This window comes from Oncorhynchus kisutch, linkage group LG7 (genome assembly GCF_002021735.2).
Source record: "Oncorhynchus kisutch isolate 150728-3 linkage group LG7, Okis_V2, whole genome shotgun sequence".
NCBI classification, from domain to species: domain Eukaryota; kingdom Metazoa; phylum Chordata; class Actinopteri; order Salmoniformes; family Salmonidae; genus Oncorhynchus; species Oncorhynchus kisutch.
The window spans coordinates 29,047,335-29,063,823 of NC_034180.2; the positions used below are offsets into that span (position 1 = coordinate 29,047,335).

General features: G+C 43.4%; 1 protein-coding gene across 1 annotated transcript in view; it reads right to left on the minus strand.

Moving 5' to 3' along the window:
* The window catches only part of LOC109894404 (probable phospholipid-transporting ATPase VD), a 30,869-nt gene extending 15,203 nt beyond the window's left edge, over positions 1 to 15,666 (minus strand). The window contains 19 exon segments of the mRNA XM_031828818.1: positions 87 to 274; positions 473 to 577; positions 821 to 901; positions 1,030 to 1,230; positions 1,350 to 1,552; positions 1,709 to 1,964; positions 2,065 to 2,249; positions 2,506 to 2,632; positions 4,848 to 5,657; positions 5,847 to 6,020; positions 6,204 to 6,421; positions 6,569 to 6,821; positions 6,904 to 7,016; positions 7,218 to 7,349; positions 11,289 to 11,395; positions 11,502 to 11,602; positions 12,022 to 12,223; positions 14,304 to 14,421; positions 14,424 to 15,666. Coding sequence (XP_031684678.1) covers positions 87 to 274; positions 473 to 577; positions 821 to 901; positions 1,030 to 1,230; positions 1,350 to 1,552; positions 1,709 to 1,964; positions 2,065 to 2,249; positions 2,506 to 2,632; positions 4,848 to 5,657; positions 5,847 to 6,020; positions 6,204 to 6,421; positions 6,569 to 6,821; positions 6,904 to 7,016; positions 7,218 to 7,349; positions 11,289 to 11,395; positions 11,502 to 11,602; positions 12,022 to 12,223; positions 14,304 to 14,421; positions 14,424 to 14,697 — 3,848 coding nt within the window. The 5' untranslated portion in view covers positions 14,698 to 15,666.
* Positions 15,667 to 16,489: the final 823 nt, after the last annotated feature.

The following is a 16,489-nucleotide window of genomic DNA, read 5'->3' on the forward strand; positions in this document are numbered from 1 at the left end:
TAAAGATGGTTTTATGATGTGGGTCTCAAATCAAGCAGCAATTCTCTCTGAAAAAGGTTGGCACCACTGTGTTTGTGAGTGTATACCTTGGTAGCAGTGCCAGCATGGTGGTGAGGGCACACACTCCGTAGAAGAGTGGTTGGGACATCTGTAGCTTGTCCACACCAAGGGGATTGTTGGGGGGGCTACACGTCACACACACCACACTGAAGACCAGGGTGAAAGAGAAGTAGAAGAGAGCACTACCCATCAGCAATAATGCATGTAGCCATGTCTGTAACACAGGAACATAGCACAGATCAACATAGGAATATATGTATATAAATAGAATACATAACATGGAATAACAGGATCCCAGGTGCACTTATAGTTAAATGCCTCACACTAGTGTAGTCCACTAGTTGCCCCCTTCAAAATGCAGTATCATTATCAGCCTATGGGTGGGTCAGGTCAGGTCAGGTGTGAGTCTCACCAGTGTGCGGCTCTCGATGACCTGGTGCAGTAGGATAATGAGGAGGGACGAGGCATTGATGGGCGAACCAAAGGAGAGCATGTCTGCATCCGACCCTGCGTATGCCTGACCAAAAATAAAGATCAAAACATAGTTCATTATGAATGAGGAAATCCTTTGATGTCTTTATAGGCAGGGAATGGCATGATGCCCTATTAAACCGAAACTACTCCCAGATTACAGAGAACAACACCACCCCACTGACCCATTCTCAGGGTATAGGATTACACAATGTAGACACAGAACACAAAACACAATACATCAATGAGAATACAACTACTCGTGCAAATCTAGTGTAAATCAACTCACAAAGTAAGGAACAAAGAAACAGACAAGGCTTTGGTAAATAGCATCCAGCATTGTCAGCCAGAAGGTAGAAGTGAGGTAGGCCTGGAGAGATAAATAAACAAAAGATATGAGTTAGTCTGTGTGTTAGTGCTGGGCTAGAACAGAAATGTACCCAAGGACCGGAGTTGGAAAACTTTGTCCTAATAATACCAGATTCCACCTTCACATACCTTGGAATTCTGTCCAGATTTGTAGAGCTCCGGTAACTTAATGAGGGTGTCTGCAGACACGTCTTTGTCCAGGATCCCATAGAGAAGGGGAGGGACAGAGGTGAAGAGGAGGTTGAAGAAGATGAGCACCCAGGAGTTGGTCATAACACTCCCCGAGAATCCACAGAAGAACTGGTACCAGAACAGCAGGTTAACATACATCTACACACACAGGAAGAGAGTGGGAGGGAGGGAGGGAGGAAGAGAAAATAAAGAGATAGTGAGTGTGTATGTGTCTTCATGTGTGTGTCTGTGTGTGGGTGAGTAGGATATATTCTTACCACATTCTTGTAGAAGAAGTAGAGAATCATGTTTGCCAGGCGTGTGTAGCACCAGTGTCCATGGACCAACAGCAGCTTGCGGAGGTGTTTAAACCTGGAGATGGCAAAGTCACTGGACATCACAGCCTGCATGCCCTCCTGGCCAGATATCCCAATGCCAACATCTGCTACCTGGATCATACTGACATCATTGGCTCCATCACCTAGACAAAAAGGATGCCCCAGACTTAAGAAATCGACATTTGAAACACTAAGACAGGGCTTTTCCTACTTATAATGCCTTCTAAATGTGTATAAATATGTATACAGTAGATCCTGTACTACTCATTTATTAAAGCTTTACTGACTCTTCCACTGACCTATGGCGAGGGTCATGACTTGGAGCTGGTCCTGTACCAGCCGTACCACCTGGCTCTTCTGCAGGGGGGTGGAGCGGCAGCAGATCACGGCCCTGCAGCACCGGCTCAGCTCCAGGAAGTCCCCTTTCAGGTCCTCCTGCAGGGCAAACTCTAGCGTACGCCCGTCTATAACCAGGGTGAAGCCCGACGTACCCTCAGCTGCCTCTCCGCACTCCATTTCCGCCCGCAGCTCCAACAACAAGGCCTTGCACGCCTCCTGAAGAGACACACACCAGGATAAGGAAGATACACAGCAGGATGACAGGAAAGTAATTTGAAAGAGTACAAATAATTCAGACTATCAGGATAACATTCACCTTGCTACCACAATTAGCAGTCAGCAGGTGGTCTGTGGATCTGAGTAGTTTGCAGGCACAGGCAATGTTTATGGCAGTCTCTTGTTTGTCCCCAGTGAGGACCCATACTTTGACCCCTGCTCTCTGTAGTGCCTCGATGGTCTCTGGGACCTCTTCCTGGAGTCTATCCACTATCCCTGTTGCCCCTGGAGACAGAAACAGTAACACTACAATCAGGCATTGCAGTTGGTTGATGCTAGCCCCTAACCAAGTTGCTGCTTGAATTCACCCCCTTCAGGTTATAAACAAGTGTAGGAGCAGGACTTTTGACTATGAAAGTTACAGGCTGTACTTTTAATTGATTGGGACCCTATGACTAGTACTTTAGAAATACATTTAATAAATCACCCTTATTCTCCTAATGGTGCAAATAAAACATATCTGTGGAGTGTGGCGTTTTACCCAGTAGAGTCAGGTTGGTCTCCAGTCTTTGTGCAGACTCCAGTAGAAGCTCCTCTCTGTTCTCTATACTGGTCTCCGCAAACGCATGACGCTTCAACCAAACCTCATACTCCTCCTCCTCCAAAACCTGTTAGCACAATAGAATAAACCCTACAAATAGCACTTTTGGGCGATTTTCAAAGTCATAGTCAATCAATCAACAACATAATACTTTTAGCAAAGATATTCAACTTTATCTTACAATCTGTGGATACTATGCGAATAGAAAAGTTCAGAATCTTTGTAAAACATCACAGCACAGTTGAAAAATATATGGCACATGGAACTCAAGCAAGGCTGGTTTACGGTGGGATGGACTTAGAGTAGCTGAGGGGTGGAATTAAAAGCTCATGATCTATAAGAGTTATGAATGAAAATACTAGATAATGTGTCCTGGATCTGTCTGAGTACTATGTATCCAAATGTAATATACATTTAAAAAACAATATTTCTGTTAAGTAATATTGTGTATAAAAGCTCTATGTATGAAAAATGTGTTAAAAATGTACAGTACCAGTCAAAAGTTTGGACACACCTACTCATTCAAAGGTTTTAAAATTTTTTTAAACTATTTTTTACATTGTAGAATAATAGTGAAGACATCAAAAATATGAAATAACACATATGGAATCATGTAGTAACCAAAAAAAGTGTTAAACATATCTAAATATATTTTCGATTTCAGATTATTTTAAGTAGCCCACCCTTTGCCTTGATGACAGCTTTGCACACTCTTGGCATTCTCTCAATTAGCTTAAGGAGGAATGCTTTTCCAATAGTCTTGAAGGACTTCCCACATATGCTGAGCACTTGTTGGCTGCTTTTCCTTCACTCTGCGGTCCCACTCATCCCAAACCATCTTAATTGGGTTGAGGTCGGTTGATTGTGGAGGCCAGGTCATCTGATGCAGCACTCCATCACTCTCCTTCTTGGTCAAATAGCCTTTACACAGCATGAAGGTGTGTTTTGGGTCATTTTCCTGTTGAAAAACAAATGGTAGTCCCACTAAGCGCAAACCAGATGGGGTGGCGTATCGCTGCAGAATATTGTGGTAGCAAAGCAGTTTAAGTGTGCCTTGAATTCTAAATAAATCCCTGACAGTGTCACCAGGAAAGCACCCCCACACCATCACATTTCCTCCTCCACGCTTCACGATGGTAACCACACATGCAGAGATCATCCGTTCACCTACTCTGCGTCTCAGAAAGACACGGTGGTTGGAAACAAAAATCTCAAATTTGGACTCTTCAGACCAAAGGACAGATTTCCACCGGTCTCATGTCCATTGCTCATGTTTCTTGGCCCAAGAAAGTCTCTTCTTCTTATTGGTGTCCTTTAGTAGTGGTTTCTTGCAGCAATTCAACCATGAAGGCCTGATTCACACAGTCTCCTCTGAACAGTTGATGTTGAGATGTGTCTGTTACTTGAACTCTGTGAAGCATTTATTTGGGCTGCAATCCAAGGTGTAGTTAACGTTAACAAACTTATCCTCTACAGCTGAGGTAACTCTGGGTCTTCATTTCCTGTGGCGGTCCTCATAAGAGCAAGTTTCATCATAGCACTTGATGATTTTTGTGACTGCACTTGAAGAAACGTTCAAAGTTCTTGAAGTTTTCCGGATTGACTGACCTTCATGTCTTGCCATAATATGGAATTGGTCTTTTACCAAATAGGGCTATCTTATGTATACCACCCCTACCTTGTCACAACACAACTGATTGTCTCAAACGCATTAAGAAGGAAATAAATTCCACAAATTAACAAGGCACACGTGTTAATTGAAATTCATTCCCGGTTGACTACCTCATGAAGCCGGTTGAGAGAATGCCTAGAGTGTACAAATCTGTCATCAAGACAAAGGGTGGCTATTTTGATGAATCTCAAATATAAAATATATTTGGATTTGTTTAACACTTTTTTGGTTACCACATGATTCCATATGTGTACCTTCATAGTTTTGATATCTTCACTATTATTATACAATGTAGAAAATAGTACAAATAAAGAAAAACCGTGGAATGAGTAGGTGTGTCCAAATGTTTGACTGGTGCTGTATATGTAACAAAACACATGTAACAAAAAAACATTTATTTATTTTGTCCTCTGAAGATGGGTCAATAAAAATCTAATAAAAAAATAAAACACTTGTTTGCGCAAGTCACCAGTCAACCACTGTGACATTTATGGGTAATATATTCTTGGTTTGTTTGATAAGTGTGTGAAAATAATGTAATCTTCTGAGTACAATAACCTATTGTATTCTAAGCTGGTACAGAAAGCAGAACCACTGTAGACGTCTGTACCCTTTTAGCGATGCAGAGGGTGCGAAGGCCTTCCCTGGCGTAGTTGTCTAGGTGTTTCTGGGTTTGTTCTCTGATGTGACCCTGCCTGCTCTCTGACTGCTCAGCACCTTTAGGTAACTCTGCCAGGTCCATGATGACGGAGTCGGCGCCCTTGGTGTAGACCACCACCTGCTTGGTGAGTGGGTGGCGGACCACCACAGACATCCTCTTGCGGGTGGAGTCGAATGGCAGGATGTGGAGCAGGCGCACGGCCAGGCTGCCCATCCCCGGCAGCTCCACCAGAAGGCGCTCCAGCGAGTGTCCCCGCAGGGTGCAATGGTAGGCCCTTGCCGCGTGGACCAGAGCCGCCTCGTCTGGGCTCTCCGCCTCATAGATCAGTTCGTCTGCCCCAAGTTCACCGGGAGGGTCTTGGGCTCCATTAGAGTTCTCCAGCCCGCTCCAGGCCCCTGGGTTGAGTTGTACAATCTTGTCCTCTTCGCCTTTCCAAGAGCCATGTTCTTCCTCCTCATCCCCTTGGTCCCCATCCTCTCCAGGGGGTCCAGCCAGCCCTGGTTTGATAATCAGGATGGAGGCCTCAAAGTTAGGCTCCCCATCTGGATCTGTACCCCTCTTGGTGGGGATAGGGGAAGGGCTGGGGGTGAAGGTGGCTGGCTTGCCCCTGGCGAAGAGCCTGCCGGTGAAGCTGCGAGTACTCTCTGTAGTGTGTGGAGGAGAGAGTGTGGAGAAGCGGGGGAGGCTGAAACGCTGGAACAGCATCTTGATGTCCTCCAGGGATTTAAGGGGGGAACGGGAGACCTCAGGCACCTGGACCTGGGAATGCAATTGACAAGATCATTTTAATGGAATTGGCACCAATCCTGTTCTAACATGTAAATTTTTGTTATATTCAATGTGTGCTTTCCCCCTTCGAGGACTACAAATGGACATTGTTTGGAGTTAAAACATTGAAAATATGTACCATTCTTTTAAAAATTATTAGAATGAAGCTATGTTACGTACCACATGGCGGGGTTGGTTGGGTGAGGACACCACCACCGTGTTGCAGATGGCCAGAGCCATGAAGAAATCCACGATGTAGGTGAGCTCCATACTGGCGTCCGTCAAAAGGAAGAGCGGGGAGGACAGACAGTTCAGCTTCTGCACCAGGAAAGGGTCCGGGACTACATCCTTCTCCTAGATGAAAGATAGGAATTAGACAACTCATACCATGCTGTCAGTTGTGTGTGATTCAACTAATCACCAAGTCTTTGATTAGCTGAATCAGATGTCTTCGTGCTTGGCTATAACAAAAAAACGTGCATCTTTGGGGGGTCTCATTGCGAATGACTAAAGAAATACTGGGTGTATGAGTCTCACCATAGGGCTACTGAAGGCGCTATGTCGGGGAAGGGTGGGGCTGGGGGTCTCCTCCCCCTCCCCTTCTGAGTGGCCTGTCAGTGTGTGCAGGGACACGGAGCTGCGGTTGCAGCTGAGCGACTTGCAGCTCAGGGACTTGGCGCTGGCACGTGACTTGAGCGTGTGGGAGCGGCCCATCGCCTCGTCCTCCTCCTGCTTGTACACTTCAAGTCTCCGCGCTGTCAGAAAGATAGACACAGAGGGATGAAAGCAATGGTTAAATACATTGTACAAAATCCTTAGTTTCAGGGTATCAAACATTCACAATACCATCTCTCATTAGTGCCCCTGGTAGTGGTGTATCAAAATTAAATTAGACGTCTCACCATTTTCCTCGTGGGGGTACTCCACCCCAGCAATGGTGCAACGCCGGAACACCATCTTGTTCTCCGTCAGTGTGCCAGTCTTGTCTGAGAACACATACTGGATCTGACCCAGGTCCTCTGTGATGTTCAGGGCTCGACACTGGATCCTGGAGTCCAGGTACTCATTGTAGAAGTCCACATCGTTCTGGATGAAGAAGATTTGACCCAGTTTGACAATCTCGATGGACACGTACAGGGAGACAGGGATGAGCACCTGCCGAGGAGAAAATTGAATAAATTTAGAGCCAGGTTTTCACATTGACTCACAGTGTTATGACATTTAGTGTGCTACCTACCTGTAGTACTATGATCATGGTCCAGAACAGGTAAAAGCCAGCCAGGGCAGGAGATGTCGTGTCAGGGATCAGAAAGGAAGCTTCTTCCAGGTTCCTGAGCCAGAGACCATGGCCTGAGGGGCACAAAGAATTATATAGATGTGGTCAAAAGACTTGTTTACAGAAACTATATAGCTATGGTACAACAGCAAAGACCAATAACTGTGTGGTAGGACACGATAAGCATTGTGTTCATATAGATTTGGTCAGCAACCAAATACAGCTGTACAGACGTGTTCATATCGATGTGATAAGTTATACTGATCAGTACGAACCTATAGCTGCGGTCAGACACATGATGACCAGCAGGACAACACTCCACAGTATGTCCATGTTCATCCTGCGCTCCAGTTTACTGCGTTTATACCGCGGCCCACTGTTGTTCTTCATGGCTTTGGTCTCGTGACCTGTGTTCAAGATCACACAAAACAAGCATGGCTGTATACATGTATATGTGGTTTTATAGTAGACCTGGGTCAAAATACCCTGTGTTAGTGACTGTCGAATAAACATGAAGAGGTGATAGTACCCTTACAACAGAGAAATTTGTTACAATGAAATTGCATAGGCACTGAAATGCAGCGCATAAGATGGCAGAGGTTGATTCTCCCCTGTATCACAATAGCAAATGCAGGAAGATGAGATGAATGGCGTGCATAGAAAGCCCTTGCTGGTACCAGAGCTGGTGTAACTGTATGCTTGCATGGATTTTGTAGTAATAATAATGGAAGCAGAAACCTTATCTGACTGAGCAGAAACAGGTTTAGCCTGCAGTGGTCAGCCCTGCCTGATGTGTCTAATGGGGACAAGGCATAAAAGGAGCTGGGGGCAGGCTACACTCCTAGCAGCCAACACTGATATAGACTATGGGGGCAGGAAATGTGGTAGTTCTCTTAACCTCTTAAATGTAAAGCCCCCATATTTGGGGACCCTATTTGATTTGTTTCATTCAATTCAGTCTGATATGAGAACGATAGCCCCAATCTGCAACAGTAGAGTGTATGCGGAAAGCTGATTATCTTGTCTATTGATCTGTGCCTTAAAATCTTTGGCGTGACTTACTACCATATATGGGCAGGGCGAGCCGATTACCTCATTTCAATAAGTCTGCTACCTACATTCCGGTTAGCGTTGTGAAGCATAAACGAAATAAACATGGAATACGTTGATTCACACCAAAAGCCAGGACTCCACAGATCATGTGGATGTCTTATTTGTCTACCTGTGACCTACCGTTAATGATCACCAGCCCAGAGAGTCAAACATTTTATTTTCACCAAACATCTTACAAGGTAAACTTCAATTTGTGTTTGAGCTATAGCTACATGGGGGGTTTGAAATTAATCCCTAGGTTGGTAAAGAACAGATCTAGCCTATTGCCAATGTTATCTGATTATGCATGCCTTAACGTCAACATCGAATGTCCACCGAGTGACTATCTTTGCGCATGACATATGTCCTGTTTAAGCGCAGTGTGCATCTATTACACAGGGGATTCATCGACAGTCTTGTAGCCAATGAGATATGCCGTTCAAGGCTATGCAGTTGACCTGGGTGGGACAAAGCAAGGCCTAGAAAATTTTATGCGAAATGCTAACTGTTGCTACCTGCCTCAGAGACGAGAATGTTACATTATATTATATTGCAGCACTGAGCACGCTACATTATATTGTAAGCAGATTTTCATTGGTTTAAATTTGATCACTTTAGCATAAAGGATAGCATAAAAGGCTTCTCAAAAGTAAATAGGTAAAAACTAAAGAATATATATCGAACAGGAAACTAAAAAGAAGGAAGCTATAAATAAGTATACCGACAAAGAAGCTTTGAATAAAATACTAGAGCCTGACTCGGATCAGGGGAGCGATTTGCTCGTCTCGGGCCGACGAAGATTGCTTTCTAGAAGGATTGGATCCACTTTTGACTATGTATTTCGTATTTATATGTTGTCTGATTTTTGTGCTGTGGATTTAGTTTACAAGTCATTTCAATGCTATATAATTCCAAAGTAGTTGTCTGTTTAATATTAGTTCACTGTATGCTGTTCTAAATTTCCTCATCGTAATAGTTTGGAGAGGCCACTAAGGCGGCAGCGTAGCCTAGTGGTTAGAGTGTTGGAATAGTAACCGAAAGAAGGTTGCAAGATCGAATCCCCCAGCTGACAAGGTACAAATCTATCGTTCTGCCTCATAACAAGGCAGTTACCCCACTGTTCCTAGGCCGGCATTGAAAATAAGAATTAAGATATAAACTCTCATGGCCATTGTTTGTGGTTCTCACACCTGCCTTTGTCTCCAAAGTGTTACTGTTTGCATTTTGTCTGTGCTTCACACCCTCTATGTGAGTCACTATACAGATATAGTTTAGGCTTGGTGTTTTTACTTCACAGTAATGTTTTGTAAATTTAGTCAACTGTAATTCTGTGTGTCTTAACAATTTATCCCTTTATTTTATTCATCACCGAGTGGAGGATGCAGATTATTTGGATGATGACATTTGGGAGCCACCCCTCCCCAGCTAGCGCCCCCACTGGTCAAGGCTTCATTCACCCTTCACTGCTATGTCAAATCACCCTGTCTGATAGTTCCACATCAACTTTTCATAGACCTCTTGAAAAAGAAAATAGGTAGTTGTGGCACCATTCGTCCTAACAAAATCAGTTTCCCCAAGACCAAGGCAAACGACATGACAGACAGCGGAGAGGGGGACCATATGTTCTATCAGGACTAACAAGCTGCTTTTTGTGAAACGGAAGGACACTAGGGAAGTAACCATGCTCACACAGCATAAGGCATTCAATAACAACCATGTCTCAAGGAGGGTGAAAAGGGAAGAATGTCCCTATTCCTGTTTCTGTGAAGGACTACAATGCCAGCATGGGGGTGTCGACCTATATGATGCTCTGATAGGCAACTTCCATGTCCTCCATAAGACACTTGTTTTTACCATTTTGTGGACATTGCTACAGTAAATTATTTCATTCTCCACAAGCAGATGGCCAAAGCAAAAGGTCAAACCTCTCAGTTGGCCTCCCGAGAGCAGCTGGTGTTAGAAATGGCTGAATTGGGGGCCCAAAGCAACCTCATAACCATTACAAGACCCCCCCTGAAATGGCAGTTAACTTGTTTCCTGGCGGAGAGGGACTGCTTCAAAGACTATCACGGCATGCACAAGCTATGGGGAAAGTGAAATCCAATCATCTATACCTGGATTTGTAAATAGTTCAGCTTATTTCTATTTTAGTGAAGGTCGCATGTGTAACCAAGTTTGTTTGATAAGACATTTGTATATATTTTTTAATATATATCGGTTGCTTTTATAAACAGTTCATTTGTATGTGGGACCAATACATTGGATATGCCTAGGCTAAAAGTTCAGGCACTTTGGAGAGGTTGAAAAACACTTGGATATCCCCTTTATGTCCCCCGACACCACCACAATGTTAGAGGTTGGTGTTGTAGAAACATTTACTTTTAGGTACATCCAGTGTGCAAAAACAGTACAATTACCACATTTGGACACTTTGGAGAGGTTGAAAGGACACTTGAATGTACCCTGGATACCCCTTAACACCCCCACAATGTTTGAGTGAGGTTGATATGGTAGAAATAGTGTTTTTATACTGAACAAATAGCATTTAGGGATTGGAAATATGTAATAGCACTGGAATTATCTAATTTACAGACATGCCACTCTGGGGAGGTTTAGGGACACTTGGAAACGTCCCATGACCACACCTGACACCACTTACTAAAACATCTGCCCATTTCTAGTTGTTAGGTCTATCAATCCCATTGTTCACATGTTGTGGAAGCCATCTGGTACGTTTCCAGCTCTGGGCATCAATAATTCACTTATAGCTTGTCAATTAAAGATTACTTTCAAAATAAAAACACTTATTTTGTGTGTGTTTGATCTTGTGTATTCTGAACTATGTAACTCCATCTGATCATTTCCTCAATCTCCCAGATATCTTTCCAAATATACCAGAATCATGTAATTGCACATGCATAGCAGTTACTTTTGGGTATGTCTATTTAGGCGCCAATCTACATTTTGCCATTACATCTAAGAGGTTAACAGCCATTATCCATAAAGGCAGCATTATATAGGCTTCATGACAGAAGGTTCAAGTACAGTGTTGAGTACACTAGAGGCAGATTATACTCTCACCAGCATAGCCTGTTACATCAGGGCTGCACCACAACTCCAGTGCTCAATGGCCACAGTCCTGCTGGTTGCCCAGGTATAACTTGTAATATGTAGACGACTGGGTTGGATAATGGGACACTCCAAACCCTAGCGTGGGGTAGACCTGGGGATAGAGGAGTGTTTCACCCTCTTACCTGCATAGACCACGATGCCTATGATGGTCTCTGTGTTGCGGATGGTGCAGCTTCTCAGGAGGAGGTTGTCGTTGTGTAAGCCCACACGAGCATTACTGGGGTGTTCCCTGTAAAAAAACATGAAAGTCACCTTGCCTTTCAAAAGTTTATAAAGTTAAGTCTGTTTCCATACAGTATCTGTAGTCAATTAAACCAGACTAAAATGAGACTCACATGTAACCTCGAAACCGGCTGAGGTCGTTGTTGGGGTTCTCGCATTCAATGCGACTGTGGAAGTTCTCTGGAGTCAACTCGGAACCCTGAAACAGATGACACTAACACGCTGTAAATATTTCCAATTTCTACTAGGCATTCTGGTTATAACTTTTATAGAGTACTTTGTGAAATTCTGTGGTTATTTTCCTGCTAGACCCAAGGACAATATTTTTGTCTCAAATGTTTTGTTTTCTTCTTCTTCATTACACCATACCTTTACAGGAAGTGTACACATATACAGTACAGTTGTGTAATGCAGGTAAATCACAGCTTCTTGCATCATGTTTTATCAAACTTTTTATTATTGTACCACTCCACCTTCAGCTGTACAATAAACGGCAGTGTTTAGTTTAGGCAGGTGCGAGGCACCCAGTCTCTTGCAAGCATGCTTTAACCTCAATTATTTTAAAAACTGAAGTGCAATCATGACAATGTTAACAGCATGTTCAAACCAATGAGAGCGACGTGAGCCACATACTTGTGGCAGGTCTCTGACCACCTGTCTCTGTTTGAGGTTGGTCTCCCCGTCCAGGTTGGCCGTCTCGATGTAGCAGATGCCGTGGAGGTCAGAGGAGTACAGCAGCAGCATGTCTGCAGGAATGATCTCGTTACAGGACAGACGGACAAAGTCCCCCACGCGGACGTCCTGCCAACGCTGGTCCACATAAGTCTGCTGTTTCCTATCGTAAAACATACCACAAGATAACCTGTTAACTCCTTGAGGGCACAGAGTGGGACCATGTGAGTACTATCAAATTTGACGAAGGCCTGAAGACCCTCTGTGGTTGAAACGTTGCTAACAATACCACAGGAGCAGAATTACAACAAAATAAAAATTATTTCATACATATGAACAGTATTCACACAAGCAAGGGAGCATGCCTTTAACCAACCATTAAAAGCACCTAAACATGGTTATGTATTTTACACATTTAAAAAAAAACTCCAGAAGACAACAATAACCCGGCACTTTTTTTTGTTGACATTTCAGTCGGTGACCTCTCTCAAGACAAGACCGTGAGGTAATCGTGTGTTGGAATAATCCTTTACAAATGAACTGAACTATGGGGCTCAGCACCACAAGAGAGACTTTAAAATGAACATTTATTTCAGACAACCATGAACTACAGGTGCTGCATTTAACCTGCTCATTGTCTGTTATGGTCTGGGTCAAAATTCAATTGTGTATACAGTCAGTGTGTGTGCTCCTTTGAAGCAGGGAGTGTGGTGTGTGTTTGGGTACACAGTAACACGCACATGACGGAACCACGCCAACTGTAATGCTACCTGTAGCTGGTAGGGTGGGTGTTAACAAACAAGTCTTCAAATAAATCACAGGGCGTGAGTGTAAGGCTTCTCAAACACACAATGCTCCACCAGGCCGGTGTGTGAATATAATTTAAGGTTAATCATTTATCTCATTGTCCACCACTACCACCTTTTCCTGGCAGGAACTGGGAGTTTTCTGGTTAGAGACAATTACTATAATAATGTGGTCTGTTTACATTCACCCAACATGAAAGAGTATGTTGAATAAAGTATGTTGGTGTGGATAGGCTATAGAGATTTTCTGGCCTCACTATACCTGAGGCTGTGAGCTATTGCATGGTGGGACATGTAGACCTGGGAGGAAGAACCAACAGGCTACCTCTACCACTCACTCCTAGACTCTGGAAAAGGGGATAGGTTTCAACAAGTGAGAACTCAGCCATTGAACATTGATTTACTCTTGTCAAGGGCTTATGTGCAGAGTGCCATCAGAGGAATTGAGTGAGTGATGTGTGTCCATCTCTCACATGGCACAATAATTATGTTTTACAATCACAGATCATATGATTTACCTTTTGTAGAGAGGTAGAGATTATGTCAATTTGTCCTACTTTCAGTTCAGCATATACCTGCTCTAGGTTGCATGCTAGTCAGTTCGATGGTACCATATACAGCCCTTAGTAAGTATAAAAAAGAAGCTGCAGATCTATAGGTCTGTAGGTTTTGTTTACATGTTAAAGTAGTTGTCACATATTACTACCAGTCAGTTTGTTAACCTGTTATCTCACACTTATCCATGCTTTGCAATATTCCCAGACCAGTATGCTTATATAGCTATCAGAATGTTCCAGAAACATACAGTATCAGTATGTTTTACCTGTCATAACAGAGCAGTTTACCGAATAAAAGCACACGTATAGTATGGTGTTTGTTTTCCTAATAACTACAGTATAAACGGATCTTGTGCATTTCAAACTGTTTTCAGGCAGTTTAACCAGTTTGTGAGCAGTAGTAATTCCATTTGCTCCAATTCAGAGATAATGAACAGCACTTTGCTATACGCAGATCTACCATGAATGTACACAGAGTGTCGAAAAAACATTATGAACACCTGCTCTTTCCATGACATAGTTTTACCTGCATTCACCTGGTCAATCTGTGATCCCTTGTTGATGTCACCTGTTAAATCCACTTTAGTCAGTGTAGATGAAGGGGAAGAGGCAGGTTAAAACATTTTTAAGCCTTGAGACATGGATTGTGTATGTGTGCCATTCAGAGGGCAAGACAAAAGATTTAAGTGCCTTTGAACCGGGTATGGTAATAAGTGCCAGGCTCACCAGTTTCAGTGTGTCAAGAACTGCAAAGCTGCTGGGGTTTTCACACCAACAGTTTCCAGTGTGTATCAAGAATGGTCCACCATTTGAATTGAAGCTGTTCGTTCTGAGGGCAAAAGGGGGTGCAACTAATGTTTTGTACACTCAGTATATTTACTTGCTGTAAACCTCACAGATGCGTCCGTTGGCGATCTTGTCTGATTTGTCTCTTCTATAGTCTTCCCAGAGATCCTTCACGTCTGTCACTGACAGCACCAGGAGAATGGGAATAATGCTGGATGAAAGGCATTGACCACTGGGATAAAGTTCAGAGCTGCCAGGAAGAGGAAATAGACATTTGCGAAGCGATGGAGTTGTTCAAACAGGTTCTTGGGGACAAATGAGAGGAAGGAGTACTTGGTGGTGTTCACCTTGTTGCTGCTGTATGACTTGGGGACTTCCGTCAGCTCTTCATCCTCTGTGAGGGAGGACACCACCGTCCTTCTCTTCCTCCCCAGTTGGTCATTCAGATTGGAACTTTGTCCTTGGACATGCCACACCAAGCTGTACATGATTCCTAAGACCAGTGAAAAACTCCACCAGTTCAAATCCAGAGGGTTTACTTACTGGTAAACATGACTTAAATCCAAGCTAACCTTTGTATCTCTCCAGTATTCCCAGCCACTCAAGATCGACCGAGCTCTGCCTCTTGATACACACGCCTATTCTGTTTTACTGTCGTTGTCTATCCTGATCCAGGATGCAGAATCTCCAGGGTGAGGTTTAGATAAAGGAAATATATCTACTTTGCAGGGGAGAGCTTAACTCCTTGATCACTAACACTACACCTCGCTGCCTTAAGAGACCAAAAGAGCCACCCTTCCACAATCCATCACATCATAAACAACTCAAAGTTGAACTTTTATGACTTCCTAGATGGTCTGTGAAACTCTGGACAGCACAAAGGAATGGATAAATGAGTAACCCCATAGATTATCTGTGCTGTATGTATGGTGCTCCCTAATCCCACATACAGTAACACAGACAACTGAATCTACAATAATCAACATCAGTTCCAGGACCACCGGTCCTCAGCTTTAGGCTCTGTGAGAAAGGTGTTCATGTTTGCTATGCTAATGGTTATACAGAACTGTAGGCTGTATCATGTAAATTGCTACTTCACCTTTGATCCTACTGTTACAGAAAGTCCCAGTATGCAATTCATGGTGCTTTGGTGCTGATTAACACAGCACACTGTAGGATATGAAGTTTGTGTTCAAGACGTTTTGAGACCTTCAATTTGAATGCTAGCATCATAAAATCAATAAACCTGTCGTAATGCTGTAATTTCTCTGGTAACTAAGAACATTTTATTAACACAGTAATAATTACTGTTATGTAACACAATTAATTTTTCTGTATGTGTATTGTGTAATAACTAAAAAGGCTCAACTCCATAACTATATATGTAGTAGTTGGAACAACACAGTGACTGTTCCCCTTAAAAAAGATAAACACAGGCCACTATTGTCCAGCCGGCCCACTGACCCGCTGTATACTGTGGCGACGTTGTTGTTGACCTTCTGGTCAAAACGGTAGCGGCGGTAGTCCTCCAGGGCATCCTTGATGGCGATGACGATGAGCACCACTACCAGGGGAATCATGGTGATCTCCTTCTGAAAGGCCTCCACCACCGGGACCCAGTTCAGCATCACCAGGAACAGGAAATATAGGTTGGCCACCCTGATGAGAAGAGACGAGGGGTTTGATAAATTCCACATCGACCCTTTAAGGTAGGGTTTCCCAAAATAAGGGTTGTGACCACTGTGCTATAATAACAACTGGAGACTGCTTTTAAGATGTCCAACCGTTGTTTTTAAGGTAATCTGCTCATGTTCGCATTAGCCAATTCATGGACCGTCATTATCCAGGTTGCGTCAGGTTTATATGGAACAACATCACATGTGAACTCTGTGCGCACAGGGAGTAGAGCGAGCAGTGACGATGTAATCACGTCACCCAAAAACATGGCAGACATTGGATGAATATAAAATGTTAAAATCTTCGGCTGTGAGTGATGGAGAGAAGAAAAACATCCTCAGCAGCAATTATTTGAATATTTCAATGGATGTTTTGTGCACAAAGGTGATGACTAAAGTATTTTATTCTGAATTTTCTAATCTAACTTCTCTATGTGGCAGTCTATGGAAATTGTCTTTCTGGGCAAGGCGTCATTAAAACTGCAGTACCAAAGCAAAACTTAAGGAGCAGTCAAAACAGTGCTTCTAGACCGGAACACTGGCCCCTTAGTTGGGACCCCATGTTGGGTCACCTGATATAAAAATTGGCTCATGAGGAAATTTG